Genomic DNA, 17,011 nt, shown 5'->3' with positions numbered 1-17,011 from the left:
TGAAAGCTCCTACCACCGAATCAGGCTGGAACAAGGGCATGGCTCATCTCATGGCTCAGGGAACAATATGTAGGCATTGACATCCTCTAAGACTCTGTCAGCCAGTCTATGACTTGTTACCAAATTTATTACTTAAAGGTGTTTCATCATTTCCAAATTGGCACAGCATGCAAAAGCCATACAGTAATACAATTCTAGCCTGAGAGGAGAGCTGCTCCATTTCTAAAACTGTCAGAGTAGTTATACTTTTTTAAAAAATTTAGGTTCAGGCATACATGTACAAGTTTGTTACTTAGGTATATTGTGTAATAGTGAGGTTTGGGTTTCTAGTGGACCCATTACCCAGATAGCAAATGTCGTACCTAGTAGGTAATTTTTCAACCCTCACCCCACCATCCTCCCCTGGATGCTGGAGTCCCCAGTGTTTATTATTTTCATCTTTAGGTCCACATGTACCCATTGTTTAGCTCCCACTTATAAGTGAGAATACAGTATTTGATTTTCTGTTTCTGAGTTATTTCATGTAGGATAATGGCCTCCAGCTCCATCTGTGTTGTTGCAAAGGACATGATTTCATATTTTTATGGCTTCATAGTAATCCATGGTATTCTATATACATATACATACATACACACATACACAGCACATTTTCTTTACACGAATGCTGTGAGATGATATTTCATTTTCTCATTGTGGTTTTAATTTGCACTTCTCTGATGATTAGTGATGCTGAGCATTTTAAAATATAATTTTTGCCTGCAGAACATTTATACATTAATGTAAGTCTCAAAATGGGACCTCTCCATAATCTTTCATCCATTTCACGTCATATTTATATGCACCCTGGACCCCAAAACCTAGTGCTGGTGCTCTCACTCCAAGATAAACAAGTCCCTCTAACTAAGTGAACAGTAAGGAAGCCGAGACAGGCCCAAGATCCTGGGGCAGCCAAAGGGGGCTTGCAGACTGGCTCCAGCTACATAGATGCTTCACGGTACCACTTCCTGCTCCCTGGGATTTCTTGCCTCCAACTAGATTCAACCAAAGATCACCTGCCTTCTCCTCCTTACCTCCCACATCTTCATCTCCTTCGCATTCGCTAGCTCCTTTCGAAGTTTTCTGATCTTCAGTTCTTCAAGTGTTGTATTAACAGAAAGCGTCTGAAGGGCTTCCAGGTTTACCACACGGCCGAACTTGCTGATCATGAGCTGACGGACTGTTTCCTCCATTTCTAAAAGAAGACAGTCACTGGCTCAGGTTGTTCAGTGGCTCCCATTGTTATAAATGAACACCAGAAACAATAAAGTTCTAAGGAACTGCTTTTGCAAGACGGTGAAAGATTTTATGTCATCAGTGATTTTTCTTCCGTGATTTTTTGCCTGCTGCTTTCCTCATTTAAAATGCCCATTCAGTATTGTCTTTTCACCTTCTGAATCCTGTATAAAACTGACTCAATGTTCCCAAGTGGCTCACAGACTGATCTGCCCCTCCTCAGACTCTTAACAGGCACCGACTAGATTATGAGCTTGTCAACTTTTTCAAATATGGCATTTTACAGCATCTAGTATTAAGAACAGAGCAGGCACTTCAGAGAAGTCTCCATCTTACTCCAAGTAAATAACGACAGTCCCTTTGGGAATTCAGGAGACCCTGTATGGTCAGCCTGCCTAGCCTGCTTTCTCTTCCCCCTGCTTTCCCATGCCTCTCCTCCTTACCACCCTGCTCTAGACACACTGGCCTCCTCTGTGCTTCTCAAACATGCCAGGCTCGCCCCAGCCTCCTTTCCTCCAATCTGAACTGCTCTTCCCCAGAGACCCATATGGCTTACTCCTCCCAGCCCATTTTCTAAAAGCAAGCTGACACTGGAGCTGTGTCTAAGGGCAGGCTCTTACCCTCTAGCCAGGGAGAACCGCGTTTGATCAGGCGTGCTGCCTTTCCATGGAGCCTGTCCCTGCCCCTGCCGACCTCAGCACTCTTTGTCTCAATCCATGTTTAATTTTTCTTCTTAGCAATTATCTAACATGTCATATCTAACATGCAGTATCTTTTACTTTGGTTTTTTTTCTTTCCCCAATGTGAGAACACTAGAACACCTCTCCAGGAAAACATGATCTTCCAACAGGACTTCCTCAATGTCCAGACTCTCCCCTGAGCAAAGTCTGAGGGCCTTAATATGTAGTGAGATGATTCAATTATTTTATAGTGCAGAAATTAGTATTTGGGCATAACTGTTACAATTTACATTTGAATTAGAATAGTACAATTGGCATGGCTGCCATTATGTGCAATCCAGGAGAGGCTACTCACTTTCTATCCTACGTGTTACCCCACGGACATGTATAATGTGGTGGCCATGATAATCAGTGATACAAATGAAATGATGAATGGATGATGGGCACGTGTGCTGGCCTGTGGCTGCCTGCCTGGCCTCCTCAGTAAGAGCTTTGATTTCCCCTTAGCTCCACCCCCATGCAAGGGGTTGCCCTCTCGCACAGCAGCCTCACATACCAGAACATGTACTCTGATCCTTGCCAGCTCCATTGTGGAGCCAGCCCAATGTCCTTCTCCTGAGCTGACGAGGCCAGGTAATGCTCACTAGGGACATAAAGTCTGCTGGAACACTTACTACCCACATTCCCCACGGCCATGGGCTGTGTTCTCCCTAGAATGGATAGAACTTTCTCCTTCTCACCCTCATGTTCTAGGCTCTCTTCTTCTTCCCCATTGGATCTAGGGATGGAGAAAGGCAACAAGCTAACTGCAGTGTTATTCATCACTTCTAAGCCATATGGTCCAGCCCTATATCCCACTTCTGGGCACATATCCAGAAGAAATGGAAGCAGAGACATAAATAGATATTTGTACACTCATGTTCATCACAGTACTATTCACAATAGCCAAAAAGTAGGAAGCAATCCAGCTGCCCATTGACAAATAAATGGGTAAACAAAATGTGGCATGTACATATAATGGAATATTATTTGCCTTAAAAAGGAAGAAAATTCTGACACACGCTACAACATGGATGAACCTGAAAGACATTATCTAAATAGAATAAGCCAGTCACAAAAAGACAAAGACTGTATTATTCTCCTCATTATGAAGTACTTCGAGTACTCGAGTTCATAGAGACAGAAAGTAGAGTGGCAGTTTCCTGGAGCGGTGGGAGAGGAAAATGGGAGTTACTGTTTAGTGGATATGGAGTTCAGGAAGATGAACAGTGTTCTGGAGATGGATGGTGGTGATGGTAGAACAATCGTATGAATGTACTTAGTGCCATTGAACTGTCCACTTACAAATGGTTAAAATCATAAATATTATGCTTTATTATTTTACTGCAATTTAAAAAACAAACTTAGAAATTATTAACCCTAAAATAAAAGGTTGATCAATTAAAATCACATAGTTATGGTTCATCAAAAGCCACCATAAAACAATCAACAAAGTAAAAAGACAACTCACAGAATTGGAGAAAATATTTGCAAACTATCTATCTGCAAGGGCTTAATAACCAGAATATATAAGGAGCCTGAACAACTCTATAGAAAAATATATACTAACCCAATTTTTAAATGGGCAAAAGATCTGAAGAGATAGTTCTTAAAAGAAGACATACAAATGGCAAACAGGTACATGAAAATGTGCTCAACATTACTGATCATCAGAGAAATGCAAATAAAAACTACAATGAGATATCATCTCACCCCTGTTAAAATGGCTTTTACCCAAAAGACAGGCAGTAACAAATGCTGATGAGGATGTAGAGAAAACAAAACCCTCATACACTGTTGGTGGGAATGTAAATCAGTACAACCACTTGGAGAGCAGCTTGGAGATTCCTCAAAACACTAAAGACAGAGCTATCATATGATCCCGCAATCCCACTGCTAGATAAATACCCAAAAGAAAGGAAATCAGTATACTGAAGATAAACCTACACTCCCATATTTATTGCAACACTATTCCTAATAGCCAAGATTTGGAAGCAACTTAACTGTCCCCCAACAGACAATGGATAAAGAAAATGTGGTACATGTTGACAATGGAGTACTATTCAGCCATTAAAAAATAAGATTCAGCTGGGCACAGTGACTCACACCTGTAAGTCTAGGCTTTCTGAGGCTGAGGCAGGCGATTGCTTGAGCCCAGGAGTTGGAGACCAGCCTGGGCAACATAGCAAGATCCCATCTCTACAAAAACATGCAAAAAATTACCCAGGCATGGTGGTGTATGCCTGTAGTCCCAGCTACCCAGGAGGTTGAGGCAGAAGGATCACCTGAGCCCAAGAGGTCAAGGCTGCAGTGAGTCAGGATTGCGCTACTGCACTCCAGCCTGGGAGACAGAGTGAGACCCTGTCTCAATGAGAGAAAGATCTTGTCATTTGCAAGAACATGTATGGAACTGAAGTCATTACATTAAGTGAAATAAGCCAGGAACATAAAGACAAACTTGCATACTCTCCCTTATTCATGAGAGCTAAAAATTAAAACAACTGAACTCATGGAGATAGAGTAGAATGACAGTTACTAGAGTCTGGGAAGGAGAGTGGGGGTGGGGATGTGGGAATGGTTAATGGGTACAAAAATAGTTGGATAGAATAAATAAACTCTGGTATTTGATGGCCCAGCAGGGTTACTATAGTCAATAATAACTTAATTGTACATTTTAAAATAACGAAAAGAGTATCATTGGATTGTTTGTAACACAAAGGATAAATGCTTGAGGTGATGATACCTCATTTACCCTGATGTGATTATTAGACATTGTATCTCTATATAAAAATATCCCATATATCTTATATATATACCTACTATGTACCCACCAAAAATAAAAGTTGAAAACAAATTTTTAATTATCTTTAAAAAGCCTCCACAAAAGTGAAAACAAAAAACCAAAGGAAGATATTTGAAAAACCCATAACCAACAAAGGACTAGGATCAAAAAAATTAACTCCTACATATCAATTTTTTAAAAGGCAAACAAATCAAGAGAAAAATGAATAAAATATACAAACAGACATTTTATAGAATAGAAAACATTAAAGGCCCAAAGATGTACAAAATGTGCTTAACCTTATTAGTGGTTAGGAAAATGAAATTAAGACCATGAGTCACCACTTTATACTTTCCAGTTTGGCAAAAATTCAAAGTCTAATAAGATTATGTATTTTCAATGATGTATGTAACTCAAAGGGGACTCTTAAGTACCACTGATTGGAGTGTAAATTGATATAATCATTTTGGAAGAGAATGTGACATTATTTTTTAAAGTTAAACACTTCTATGCCCTACCACCCTGTTCTACTTTTAGGTATGAAACCCTTATACTTTTAGAAACGCTTGTAAACATACCCCATGTACAAGAATTTTCATAGCAGAATCGTCAAAGCAAAAAAACATAAAGCAATTTAAATGTCAGCAGAAGAATGAATAATTTTAGTAGAATCATATGATATATTTTACAACAATGAAGACAACAGCTATATGCTATACCACATCTACTCTTAGGAATATATTAAATGAAACAGTATGTTTCAAAAAGCTACATATGATATAGTATTTCTACAAAGTTCTAAAGCAATATATTATTTAGAAATACATGTAAATATGCTATAACTATTTTTTAATGAAAGGGAATGTTAAACACAAAATTGGGAATAGTGGTTATCTCTGAATATGGGGAGACAGAGAATGGGATGGAAAGAACACACACAGGTAGATGTTACAGTGTTGGTAATATTATTGTCAATAAGTTGGGTTGGTGGGTTCATTCTGTTGTCATTCTCCACTGCTTATATGTATGTTCCACATATCAAGAATTGCTAAAGTAGTTTAAAAGATAATTATCTTTACATTATACATCTTATACTCTATACCTCAATTTTAAGTGGATTAAAAACCCAAATGCAAAGGGCACTACTAATTAGGAAACTACTGAAAATTATCTTTTTAAATTGACAAAAATTGTATATATTATCATGTGCAACATGCTGTTTTGAAATACATATACATTATGTAATAGCTAGATTGAGCTAATTAACTTATGCATTGCCTCACATACTTTCTTTTTCTTGTTGTGAGAACACTTAAAATTTACTCTTAGCAATTTTCAATAATATAACACATTGTTATTAACTATAGTAATCATAGTATACAATAGATCTCTTGAAATTGTTCTTTGAATCTCAGTGAAATTTTTTATTGTGACCAACATCTCCCCAAACGGTACCCCAGCCAACAACCACAGACCCTGGTAACCATCATTCTATTCTGTTTCTATGAGTTTAACTTTTTATACTCTGCATATAAGTGAGGTCATGTGGTATTTTCCTTCTGTGCCTCTTATTTCACTTAACATATTGTCCTCCAAGTTTATCCGTGTTGTTGCACATAATAGGGTTTCCTTCTTTTTTAAGGCTGAATAGTATTTCGTTGTGTACATATACCACATTTTCTCTATCCACTCATCTGTTTATGGACACTTAGGTTGATTCTGTGTCTTGGCAATTGTGAATAATACTGCAGTGAACATAGCAGTGCAGATATCTCCTCTGCATACTGATTACTAATTTCATTGCCTTTGGATATATGCCCAGTAGTGGAATCGTTGGACCAAAAAATATCTTTATGATCTCAAAACAGGAAAGGATTTCTTAAGCAAGACACACATACATACACATAGTGCACAAACCACAAATAAGTAGATTGATAAAAATTACTATATTAAGATTTAAAACATCTGTATCCAAAAGATACACCAGACAAAGTAGAAAAAAAAAAAAAAAGAAAGAAAGAAAGAAAGATAGCCGGGCATGGTGGCATGGTGTGGCTCACGCCTGTAATTCTAGCACTCTGGGAGGCCAAGGCAGGCAGATCACCTGAGGTCAGGAGTTCGAGACCAGCCTGGCCACCAAGGAGAAACCCCGTCTCTACTAAAAAATACAAAAATTAGCCGGGCGTGGTGGCATGCACCTGTAATCCTAGCTACTCGGAGGCTGAGGCCGGAGAATTTCTTGAGCCCAGGAGACAGAGGTTGCAGTGAGCCAAGATTGCACCACCGCGAGAGAGGTGAGACTCCAGCCTGGGCAATAGAGTGAGACTCTGTCTCAAAAAAAAAAAAAAAAAAAAAAGAGACAAGACAAGTTACAAACTAGAAGAGATTTGCAGTGCGTTACACGGACAAAAAGAACATATTAAGAACTCCCTAAAATCAATTTAAAAACAAAAAGTAGAAATCAAAAATGGGCAAAGGATGGGACAGGCAAGTTACAGAAAAGAAAATAAATAACTGGCAAACAAATGTATGTAAAGATGTTTAACTTCATCAGCAATCAAAAAATGTGTATAAAAACCACAATAAAATATAATTTAACATCTCACAGGCTGGCAAAAATATTAAAGTCTGATAATATCAAGTGTTGCTGACAATACGGAGCCTGAGTAACTCTCACACACTGCCGGGGGAGGATAAATTTGTTCAACCACTTTAGGTGCAGCTTGGCAATACCCAGGAGAGCTGAAAATGTACATATCCCTCTGTAAACCACAGATCCAGTACTAGGCTTCACCTTCTCACACATGTGCACAGGGAGATGTGTACAAAAAGGTTTACTGTAATAGTGTCTGTAATAATGAAAACTAAGAAATATCTTAAATATCCATCAATAGAAGGCTAAATAAAATCTTTAATATTCATACAATGGAATATTGTAGCAGTAAAGTGAATAAACTATCTGTAGTTTATGGATAACTCAAAAATTGGTTCAATAAAGTGAACCACAAAATGATATAAATATCATCACAATTAAAAATATGCAAGTTAGGTCTCCATATTGTGTGTGCACACATCCATATGTGTGTGTGCATACCTAGTGGTGAACCCCGAGGAAGGAGCAGCAGAATCGCATTAGAAAGAGATGGGGTTTCAATTGTATCTCAGCGTTCTCTTTCTTAAGCTGGGTAGCCTTGCACTTGGGTTACTATTGTATTATTCTACATTTTAATCATACACAAAGAGAAGATGATTCTATGACAAAAGATTTCTCCCTTTAAAATACAAAAGCGAACTTTTCATGCCATCAGGAGAAACGGTGAGTAGTGAGAGGCCATGGTGTTCTTGTTTCCCTTCTCAGTGGTTCTGAGTCTGCAATGACTGTTTTCACTGTTGGAGACAGTCGCCTGGATAATTCCCTTTCTTACCAATAAACCTTACTAGCAAGGCCATGGGCTTCGATACTCACTATGTATGGTTTTTGTCATTTCTCTCTTTTCTCGGATGAGCTGTTTACGTCTCTCTCTCCATTCTTTGTTGAGTTTTTGCTGCTTGGAATTTTCCTCCTGGAGCTCACGGATTCGTTCTTGCAGCCGTCTCAAGGCGTGGTTAGAGAAGACCAAAGTACCAGAAAGATCGCTAGGTATTTCTCCAAATACCACATACTCTATCTACAAGCATAAAACAAATCAAAAGCAAATAGATAAAAACACAGATTCTGTATATGGCAACAAAAAGCATAAGAGGCACACTTCCTTCTCTGCCCCTTGTTTAGCTCCTTGCCTTTGGGCTTCTCCATCTTCCTCACTGAGTAACACTGGCCAGGCAAACACAGAAAGATGCTGTCAGGTAGAAAGCCACATCACATCTCTGTGGGGATAGCAAATCCTCCCACACAGATCATGCCTATTATCTACTGCATAATGATGTGACAAACATTTCAGGGCTGGCATACTAGGCAAACCACTACATTGAGCTCATCCAGTTTGGGTCAGGTTACACAAAACACACATAAGGCTGATCTTGTTGTTGTTGTTGTTTTCCTAAAATACAGCTTTTTCTCTTAACCTGACAAAACACAATACAATGAGCCTTTTCTCTTAATGATATGTATTCCTGCAATTTAATATAAGTTGCAATTCAAATAGAAATGAACAAGAAAAGTAAAAAAGAGAAAATATTTTCCTTTTGTCTTGACCTCCCTCACCAATGAGTAGAGACTAAGCAAAGGTCATTTTAGCATGATTAGTCCATGTATAGATCAAGATGGTGTGACAAGTGATATGGGTATAAGAGCCAAGATTTCACCCTCTGAGCCATTCCATTCTTAAATCATAGGCTCCTCGCTTCTCTAGACTTGAAATGACTGATTTCCAAAATGCTAATGGGCAATAGGGAAATATGCATGTTTTGATGTTACTCTTTTATAGCAATCTGACAGTGGATAAGACAAGTGTAGGTATCATTCTACAGGTGGAATTCTCAACAAAGAACCACGATTCTTCCCATTAGTGAACCACGAATCTTTCTCTGAAAAGCTTCGGTGTGATGACGCTTCTCACACAGGATGGAGCAGCCTCCCCAGATGCATCACCTGGTGGAGCTTGAGTGGAATCACAACCAGCAGCTCATTCAGTCGCTGCTGCTTCTCTCGCTGATAAGCCTCCAGGGCCTCCTCCGCTGCATTCAGATTAGTTGCCACAATTTTCACCTGTGGAAAGCCCCATATCATGAAATGGTGACAAGACTCAATGAACATACACTTAAAGATGGTGAATGAAGACATCCTGGGAGGAAATAAAGTATGAGCAGAATCTGCTTCGTTGGACTGTGATTAAGTGCATGATCCCAGTTTGCAACTCAGGAATGCATATTATTTTCTTTCTGCCAAGTTATGATCCACGTCACCCTTTCAATCATTTCTATGACTCCAGAGTTATAAAATTTTGTGAATAAGTGCCCAGAAAACATGTCCTCATCTCCCTTTTATTTTGTGCATGAAAAGCAGCCCATCACCATGGAATGTCTTTGACAGAATGGTGGGAGTCTTTTTGGTCATAATGACTTCAACAAATTTCATTGCTTTAAAGCAATGAAACTGCTAACTATAGTATTCTAAAGCACATTCTCCACGTCCTAGAAAACGTGAAAGTATTCCAAATCCTTTCCTATTCACGAGAGGAGAAATAATACATCAAAAATATTTCTGAACATGAATGAAGTTAAGTGATGTTGCTCTAGACAAGAGTACCTAAGAGGGAAAGTGAGCAGATTAAGGCAGAAATTGATCAATATTATACCAGACGTTTAGCTTGGTGGTCTCCAACATGGGATGCATGCACCCCAGATGATTAAAAAAAATCATCTATTGGGGTATAAATTGAAAATGTCAGAATTTCTATTTCTATTTATTTTTATCTCCTTCTATTTAATTTCGGTTTTTTTGTGGATGTTTCCTACTGTACAAAATATATAATAGTTCATAAATACAATTTATAAATACATATACATTTATTGTATGGGGAGGGGCTCCATTTTCATTTTTTTCACTTATAGAGTAAACTCATCAGAAAAGTCTGGAGACCAATGACTGAGATAAAGTAAGTCCAATTATCAAAAAAGCAATGTCCCCCACCACAATTTAGGGAGAAAAAAACCTGGCCTTAACATTTGAAATGTTTCTTTTCTGAGAAATCCTAATACTGTCATTACTATGAAAAGGCAATATTGTAGCTAGGAGGATGTGTAGCATTTTGAGAGGATAAATAAGTAGACAGATCGCCATACTTTTTTTGACAATGTATCATATTCCTTTTTGAGGTTATCAACAACTTTCTTTTCTTCAACTAAAGCCTCCTCAATGTCCAGCCTTTTCTCTCGAAGTTGAAGGGTGAGCTCAAAAAGAGCCACATCACAATCTGCCAAGAGAATTAAAATAAAAGCCAGCCTCATTTGTTATGGAGTGCGGTAGTACTAAAACTGTGAGCTTTGGAGATTCAGAATCAACAATGTTTATTTATGGATCCGCTCTAGCCGGCTTTTAAGACACTTACGGCTTAATTGTTCCAGGTTGAAATTATTAGTAGTGTTAATAACCATAATAATAATAATAGTGTTGATGTTGTGAGCAGTACTCTGAAGCAGGCTTTGTGCTAAGCCCTCTATGTACATTATCTCACTCAAGGCTCATAGATCCTGCAAGGCAGAAACTATTGTTCCCATACATAGGTGAATACCTTAAGTCTCAGAGAGGTGACATAACTGGTACATAACAGAATGGGATTCAAGTGCATTATCTCTCTATTCTTTCCACAGTATCACACTAAGAGCCACCTTTGTCTACCAAGTCATAGAGAATGTAGAAATGGAATACTAAAATGGAATTCAGGAAGTTTAGACCTAGCCCTAGTGCTATCGCCACACTAACTCTGAGTCATTGCTCAAGGCATTTAATTATCCTGCTGAAAAGTAATGAGTCGGCATTAGAAGGTTTGTGTGCTCTATTTCGCTTGTAAATATTATGATTTTTAAAGACTACTGTATTCAAAAGTAAAACAAGATCAAAACTTTATCTGAAATTAAACTTTTAAAATTTAATTAAAACTTCATTTGAAATGTCTAGAAAAACAAATTACAGATCCCAAAACGTCTTTTTTCTCTACTGAACCGTTCATCTATTGAAACTGTAGGAAACTGGTCTGGCTGCTCCAGATGGGTTTCACCAGTGAAAACAGTGAATGTAAATTGCCAAGCATTTCCAGGAGACTAGTCAAAGCGCCCTTACAAAACAGATTTGCAACACAAAGATTTGAATAGGTTTGTCAAAAAACGAGATTACTCTAAAATATATATGTAAATTACAGCCTGGCATTTCTCTATAAAATTAAACTTGCTACACAATTTATAATTCTGAATCAACTGTCAATAGTCTGCATATTATTTGTCACTCATAAATGGCTGCCTAAGAGAACAGATAATAAATCACCCAGAGAGCTCCCAAAAGTATTCATTAACGTTTTCCCTGACCATACTATTGGAAATAGCAACGATCCTCTCCACCCTCACTCCTGCACTCCCTTCATTTCTTTTCCCATAGCATGTACCATCCTCTGAGATTCCGTTTAATTGACTTATTATATTTATTGTCTTTCTCCACCAGACTATAAGCTCCATGAGGATGGAGGAGTTTGTTTTATACTTCGATGTATCCCTAGCATCAGATAAGTGCCTGGCACATAGTAGAAGTTGAATATTGTTGAATTAAGAAATAAATATCCCAGCTGGGCGCGGTGGCTCATGCCTGTAATCCCAGTACTTTGGGAGACTTAGGCGGGTGGATCATGAGGTCAAGAGATCGAGATCATCCTGGCTAACATGGCGAAACCCCATCTCTACTAAAAAAAATACAAAAAATTAGGCGGGCGTGGTGGCGGGCATCTGTAGTCCCAACTACTCGGGAGGCTGAGGCAGGAGAATAGCTTGAACCTGGGAGGTGGAGGTTGCAGTGAGTCGAGATCGCACCACTGCACTCCAGCCTGGGCAACAGAGCTAAACTCTGTCTTAAATAAATAAATAAATAAATAAATAAATAAATAAATAAATATTCTTATACTTTAAAAAGGGTATTCATTAGACTCTATTCATACATTTTTAACTATCCTTGTTTTTTCATTATCAGAGAACAGAGATACCAAAAAAGGGCCTTCTCAGTATTGCCAATCAATATTCACACTTCACAGAGAACACATGGTTTTATCTAACTTACTTGTTGGGCAAATAGAATCATCAAAAACCTCATCTTCGGATTCAGACTCATCCTCATCACTCTCCAAGCTAGATTCTTCTTCACTTGATTCCTCACTCTCCTCATCTTCATCTACAGAAAGAGGAGGGCATTGTTAACAAAGAAGCTTCTATATTCAATTAAATACTAGATTTTTAAAGTAAACTATTTTTCAATGAGTTAGTCACTAGCAAAATAACTCAATATAAGAGTTTAAAATAGTTCAGGACACAAAGAACGCAAACCCAAATGCCTGCAGAAGGTTGTGCGGTTGCAAGTCAGAGGGTGCTGAGACCAAGCTGCCAAGCTGTAGATACACACAGTCAGTGAAATAGACCCACAATTCCTAACTCATAAGATGCTCTAAAATCAGAAAAAAAAATTTTTTTCCTTTTTTTCTTTTTTCTTTTTTTTCTTTTTTCTTTTGAGACAGGATCTGGCTTTGTTGCCCAGACTGTAGTGCAGTGATGTAATCTCAGCTCACTGCAACCTTCACCTCCTGGGCTCAAGCAATCCTCCCACCTCAGCCTTCTGAGTAGCTGAACTACAGGTACACACCATTATGCCCAGCTAATTTTTGTTTTTTGTTTGTTTTGTAGAGACAGGGTTTCGCCATGTTGCCCAGGCTGATTCTGAGCTCAAGGGATCTGTACAACCGGGCCTCACAAAGTGCTGGGGTTACAGGCTTGAGCCACTGGGCCTGGCCCTGAAAAGATTTTCATAAGTTATCTGACATGAAGTAATGATCTTTATAGTCTTTATTTAACTTGGTATGAATATTCATGTTTTGCCGCAAAAGCACTAAGATGTTTGATTTTGGGATTCTGTACCAGAACTTGCTAGTGGTATCATGTTGACAAAGACTTTCTCCTTTGACCCAACCTGAGCCAGGCTTCTCTGAGTCCTTTTTCTGACTAGTTCCTGACCTTGAGCTGTGTCCTTAACCTATTTAGTCCAATTCTAGCAAGAATCCTGCAAGTTACTTTAGAAACAATTCCCCACCCTTGATATCTGATGAAATTCCTCATCACTCAACCCTTATCACCTGGCTTGCCCTCCACAAAAAGTCCTATTAAAACAGTCTAGTGAAGAATTACCCTACTTCTTAGTAATTTTCCGTCCACTGACCCCCACTCTGTTCCTTGGCTATAAATCTCCACTTGTCCTTGTTATATTCAGAGTTCAGCCCCATCTCTCTTCCCTGCTACAAAACCCCATTGTAGTAGCCCCCCTGAATAAAGTCTGCCTTATTGTTTTTAATAAATGTCAGCAATGATTTCTTTATAACATCATATATAATATCTTCAGAAATATTTCTGAACACACAAAAAAATCTGTCCCCAAGGGTTTTGATAAGGGGTTGTAGACCTTTCCACTCCAACCTGCCCCACTTTCTTTTAAAACACCTTGAGGCCATCTATGAACTACAGATCACCAATTTACAATTTATAAATACAGCTAAACATTATGTGCAAAACAAACATAAGAAGACTCTGAAAAAAATGGAGAGAAGAAAGTAGAGCAACTATGTGCCTTAGAACCTGAGGAACAACACTGTGGTGAGTTCCTTGGATATTCTTTTAGCCTCATCTATCTCAGACTTGGAGAAGAGTAAGTTGGCAGCCTAGAAACACCAACAGATCTACAGATACGGAAAGCCTTAACAAAAGCTTGCTGTCTCTAGCCAAAGGACCAGGAAACGGGCAGCCTAGAAGGAGAGAAAACTTTTAGACAGTAACTATTCTATTCCAACCAAACACCACAGAAAAACTCTGGTACAATCCCCAACTAAATCAGCAAAGGTTAAGTGGGGAGGCTAGACATCTACCCTCACAGGGCTGTAATTAGGTGTCCCAACACTCCCACTGGATGATATTAGAGAAGGCCAAGTAGGGAGCCAGTACATTTATTCATGCTGGCTGGTAACCAGCCTCGCCCCCACCCTCACCACCAAGATGCCTGTGGAGGCCATGTGATAGCCTGGACTTCCACTCCCAAGGTCAGTAATAAGGTACCATCCTCTCTCCCCTCAGGGGTGGTTATCAGAAGAACATTAATAGAGAGTCAGGACTTTCATCATTATCAATAAGTACTCACCATCCCCACCATGTTGATCATAGAAACTACACGTGGAGCTGGAACTCACACCCATATATAGCAGTATCAAAGAGGTCCCCCATCCCTTGGGTGACAATGAAGTCTGAATGGGGAATATAGACTTCTACCTCCATCAATAGTAAGGAGACTCCCATCCCTTTCCTTGTCAGATTAGTGTTTGAGAAATTCGAGTAAAACAGAAAATTTAAATAAGATACAAAGTCTCATAATATGAAAGTTTTTTAGGATTCAATTAAAAGTCACTTATATCTGATATGGTTTGGATCTGTGTTCCCACCAAATCTCATGTTGAACTGTAATCCCCAGTGTTGGAGGAGGGACCTGTTGGGAGGTGACTGGATCATCGGGGAGGAATCCCCTGAATGGTTTAGCACCATCCCCTCAGTGCTGTTCTCATGACAGTGAGTGAGAGTGAGTGAGTCATCATGAGAGCTGGTTGTTTAAAAAGTGTGGTGTGTAGTGCATCCTCCCTCACTCTCTTGGTCCTGTGCCTGCCACATAAGATGCCTGCTCCTATTTTGGCTTCTGCTGTGAGTTAAAGTTCCCTAAGGCCTCCCCAGAAGCAGGTGCTGCCATGCTTCCTTTATAGCCTGTGGCACCATAAGCTAATTAAACCTCTTTTCTTGTAACTTACCCAATATCAGGTATTTCTTTATAGCAATGCAAGAATGGGCTAATGCAATCTCCAACTGAGTGAAAATAGAAAACCAATAGCTGTCAACACTAAGATGACAGAGATATTAGAATTATCTGATAAAGTATTTAAAACAGCCATGATAAAAATGCTTCCATGAGCAAAATTTGAACATACTTAAAGGAAATGAAAAAATTCAAAGCCTCAGCAAATAAATAGAAATTATAAAGAACTAAGTGAAAATTTAAGAACTGAAAAATACAATAACCAAGTGATATGGTTTGGCTCTGTGTCCCCACTGAAATCTCATCTTGAATTATACTCCCATAATGCCCACATGTTGTGGGAGGGACCCTGTGGGAAATAATTTGAATCATGGGGGCGGTTTCCCCTATACTGTCCTCATAGTAGTGAATAAGTCTCATGAGATCTGATGGTTTTATCAGGGGTTTCCGCTTTTGCATCTTTCTCATTGTTTCTCGCCATCACCATATAAGAAGTGCCTTTCACCTCCTGCCATGATTCTGAGGCCTCCCCAGCCATGTGAAACTGTAAGTCCAATTAAACCTCTTTTTCTTCTCAGTCTTGTGTATGTCTTTGTCAGCAGTGTGAAAATGGACTAATACAGTAAATTGGTAGCAGTAGAGTAGGGCACTATTGAAGATACCCAAAAATATGGAAGCGACTTTGGAACTGGGTAACAGGCAGAGGTTGGAACAGTTTGGAGGGCTCAGAAGAAGACAGGAAAATGTGGGAAAGTTTGGAACTTCCTAGAGACTTGTTGAATGACTTTGACCAAAAGCCTGATAGTGATATGGACAATAAGGTCCAGGCTGAGGTGGTCTCAGATGGAGATGAGAAACTTGTTGGGAACTGAAGCAAAAGAGACTTTTGCTATGTGTTAGCAAAGAGACTGGGGACATTTTGCCCCTGCCCTAGAGATTTGTGGAACTTTGAACTTGAGAGAGCTGATTTAAGGTGTCTGGCAGAAGAAATTTCTAAGCAACAAAACATTCAAGAAGTGACTTGGGTACCGTTAAAGGCATTCAGTTTTGTTCTTGTTTTTTTTTTTTTGAGACCAAGTCTCGCTCTGTCGCCCACGCTGGAGTGCAGTGACACGATCTCGGCTCACTGCAAGCTCTGCCTCCCAGGTTCACACCATTCTCCTGCCTCAGCCTCCCAAGTAGCTGGAACTACAGGTGCCCACCACCACGCCTGTCTAATTTTTTTTTTTTTTTTTGTATTTTTAGTAGAGATGGGGTTTTACCGTGTTAGCCAGGATGGTCTCAATCACCTGACCTCGTGATCTGCCCGCCTCAGACTCCCAAAGTGCTGGGATTACAGGCATGAGCCACCATGCCCAGCCTAAAGGAATTCAGTTTTAAAAGGGAAACAGAGCATAAAAGTTTGGAAAATTTGTAGCCTGACAATGTGATAGAAAAGAAAACTGCATTTTCTGAGGAGAAATTCAAGCTGGCTGCAGAAATTTGCTTAAGTAAATTAGGGAATGTTAATTCCCCATTGTCATGGGGAATGTTAATCCCCAAGACAATAGGGAATGTATCTCCAGGGCATGCCAGAGGCCTTCACACAGCCCCTCCCATCACAGGCCTGGAGGCCTAGAAGAAAATGGTTTCTGGGTAGGGTCCAAGGTCCACATGCTGTGTGCAGCCTAGGGACTTGGTGCCCTGAATTCCAGTCGCTCC

At 39.3% G+C, this 17,011-nt stretch overlaps 1 protein-coding gene across 8 annotated transcripts in view; it reads right to left on the bottom strand.

Annotated features, from left to right (window-relative positions):
- Positions 1–17,011, bottom strand: part of LOC105470390 (cilia and flagella associated protein 44) — a 150,139-nt gene that overhangs the window by 8,110 nt on the left and 125,018 nt on the right. For 7 of the 8 annotated variants that reach the window (XM_011722332.2, XM_071092407.1, XM_024789295.2 and 4 more), the window contains 5 exons: positions 12,536–12,646; positions 10,558–10,688; positions 9,365–9,481; positions 8,240–8,441; positions 1,071–1,231 (listed from right to left, as the gene is read on the bottom strand). In XM_011722332.2, coding sequence (XP_011720634.1) covers positions 1,071–1,231; positions 8,240–8,441; positions 9,365–9,481; positions 10,558–10,688; positions 12,536–12,646 — 722 coding nt within the window. Of the gene's footprint in view, positions 1–1,070; positions 1,232–8,239; positions 8,442–9,364; positions 9,482–10,557; positions 10,689–12,535; positions 12,647–17,011 lie in introns of those variants that run through there. The other variant, XR_011620348.1, reaches the window with a different exon arrangement.

The sequence above is a fragment of the Macaca nemestrina genome, chromosome 2 (assembly GCF_043159975.1).
Source record: "Macaca nemestrina isolate mMacNem1 chromosome 2, mMacNem.hap1, whole genome shotgun sequence".
Classification (NCBI taxonomy): domain Eukaryota; kingdom Metazoa; phylum Chordata; class Mammalia; order Primates; family Cercopithecidae; genus Macaca; species Macaca nemestrina.
Note: the sequence above shows the minus strand (reverse complement) of the source record. Positions and strands in the feature narration are given on the sequence as shown.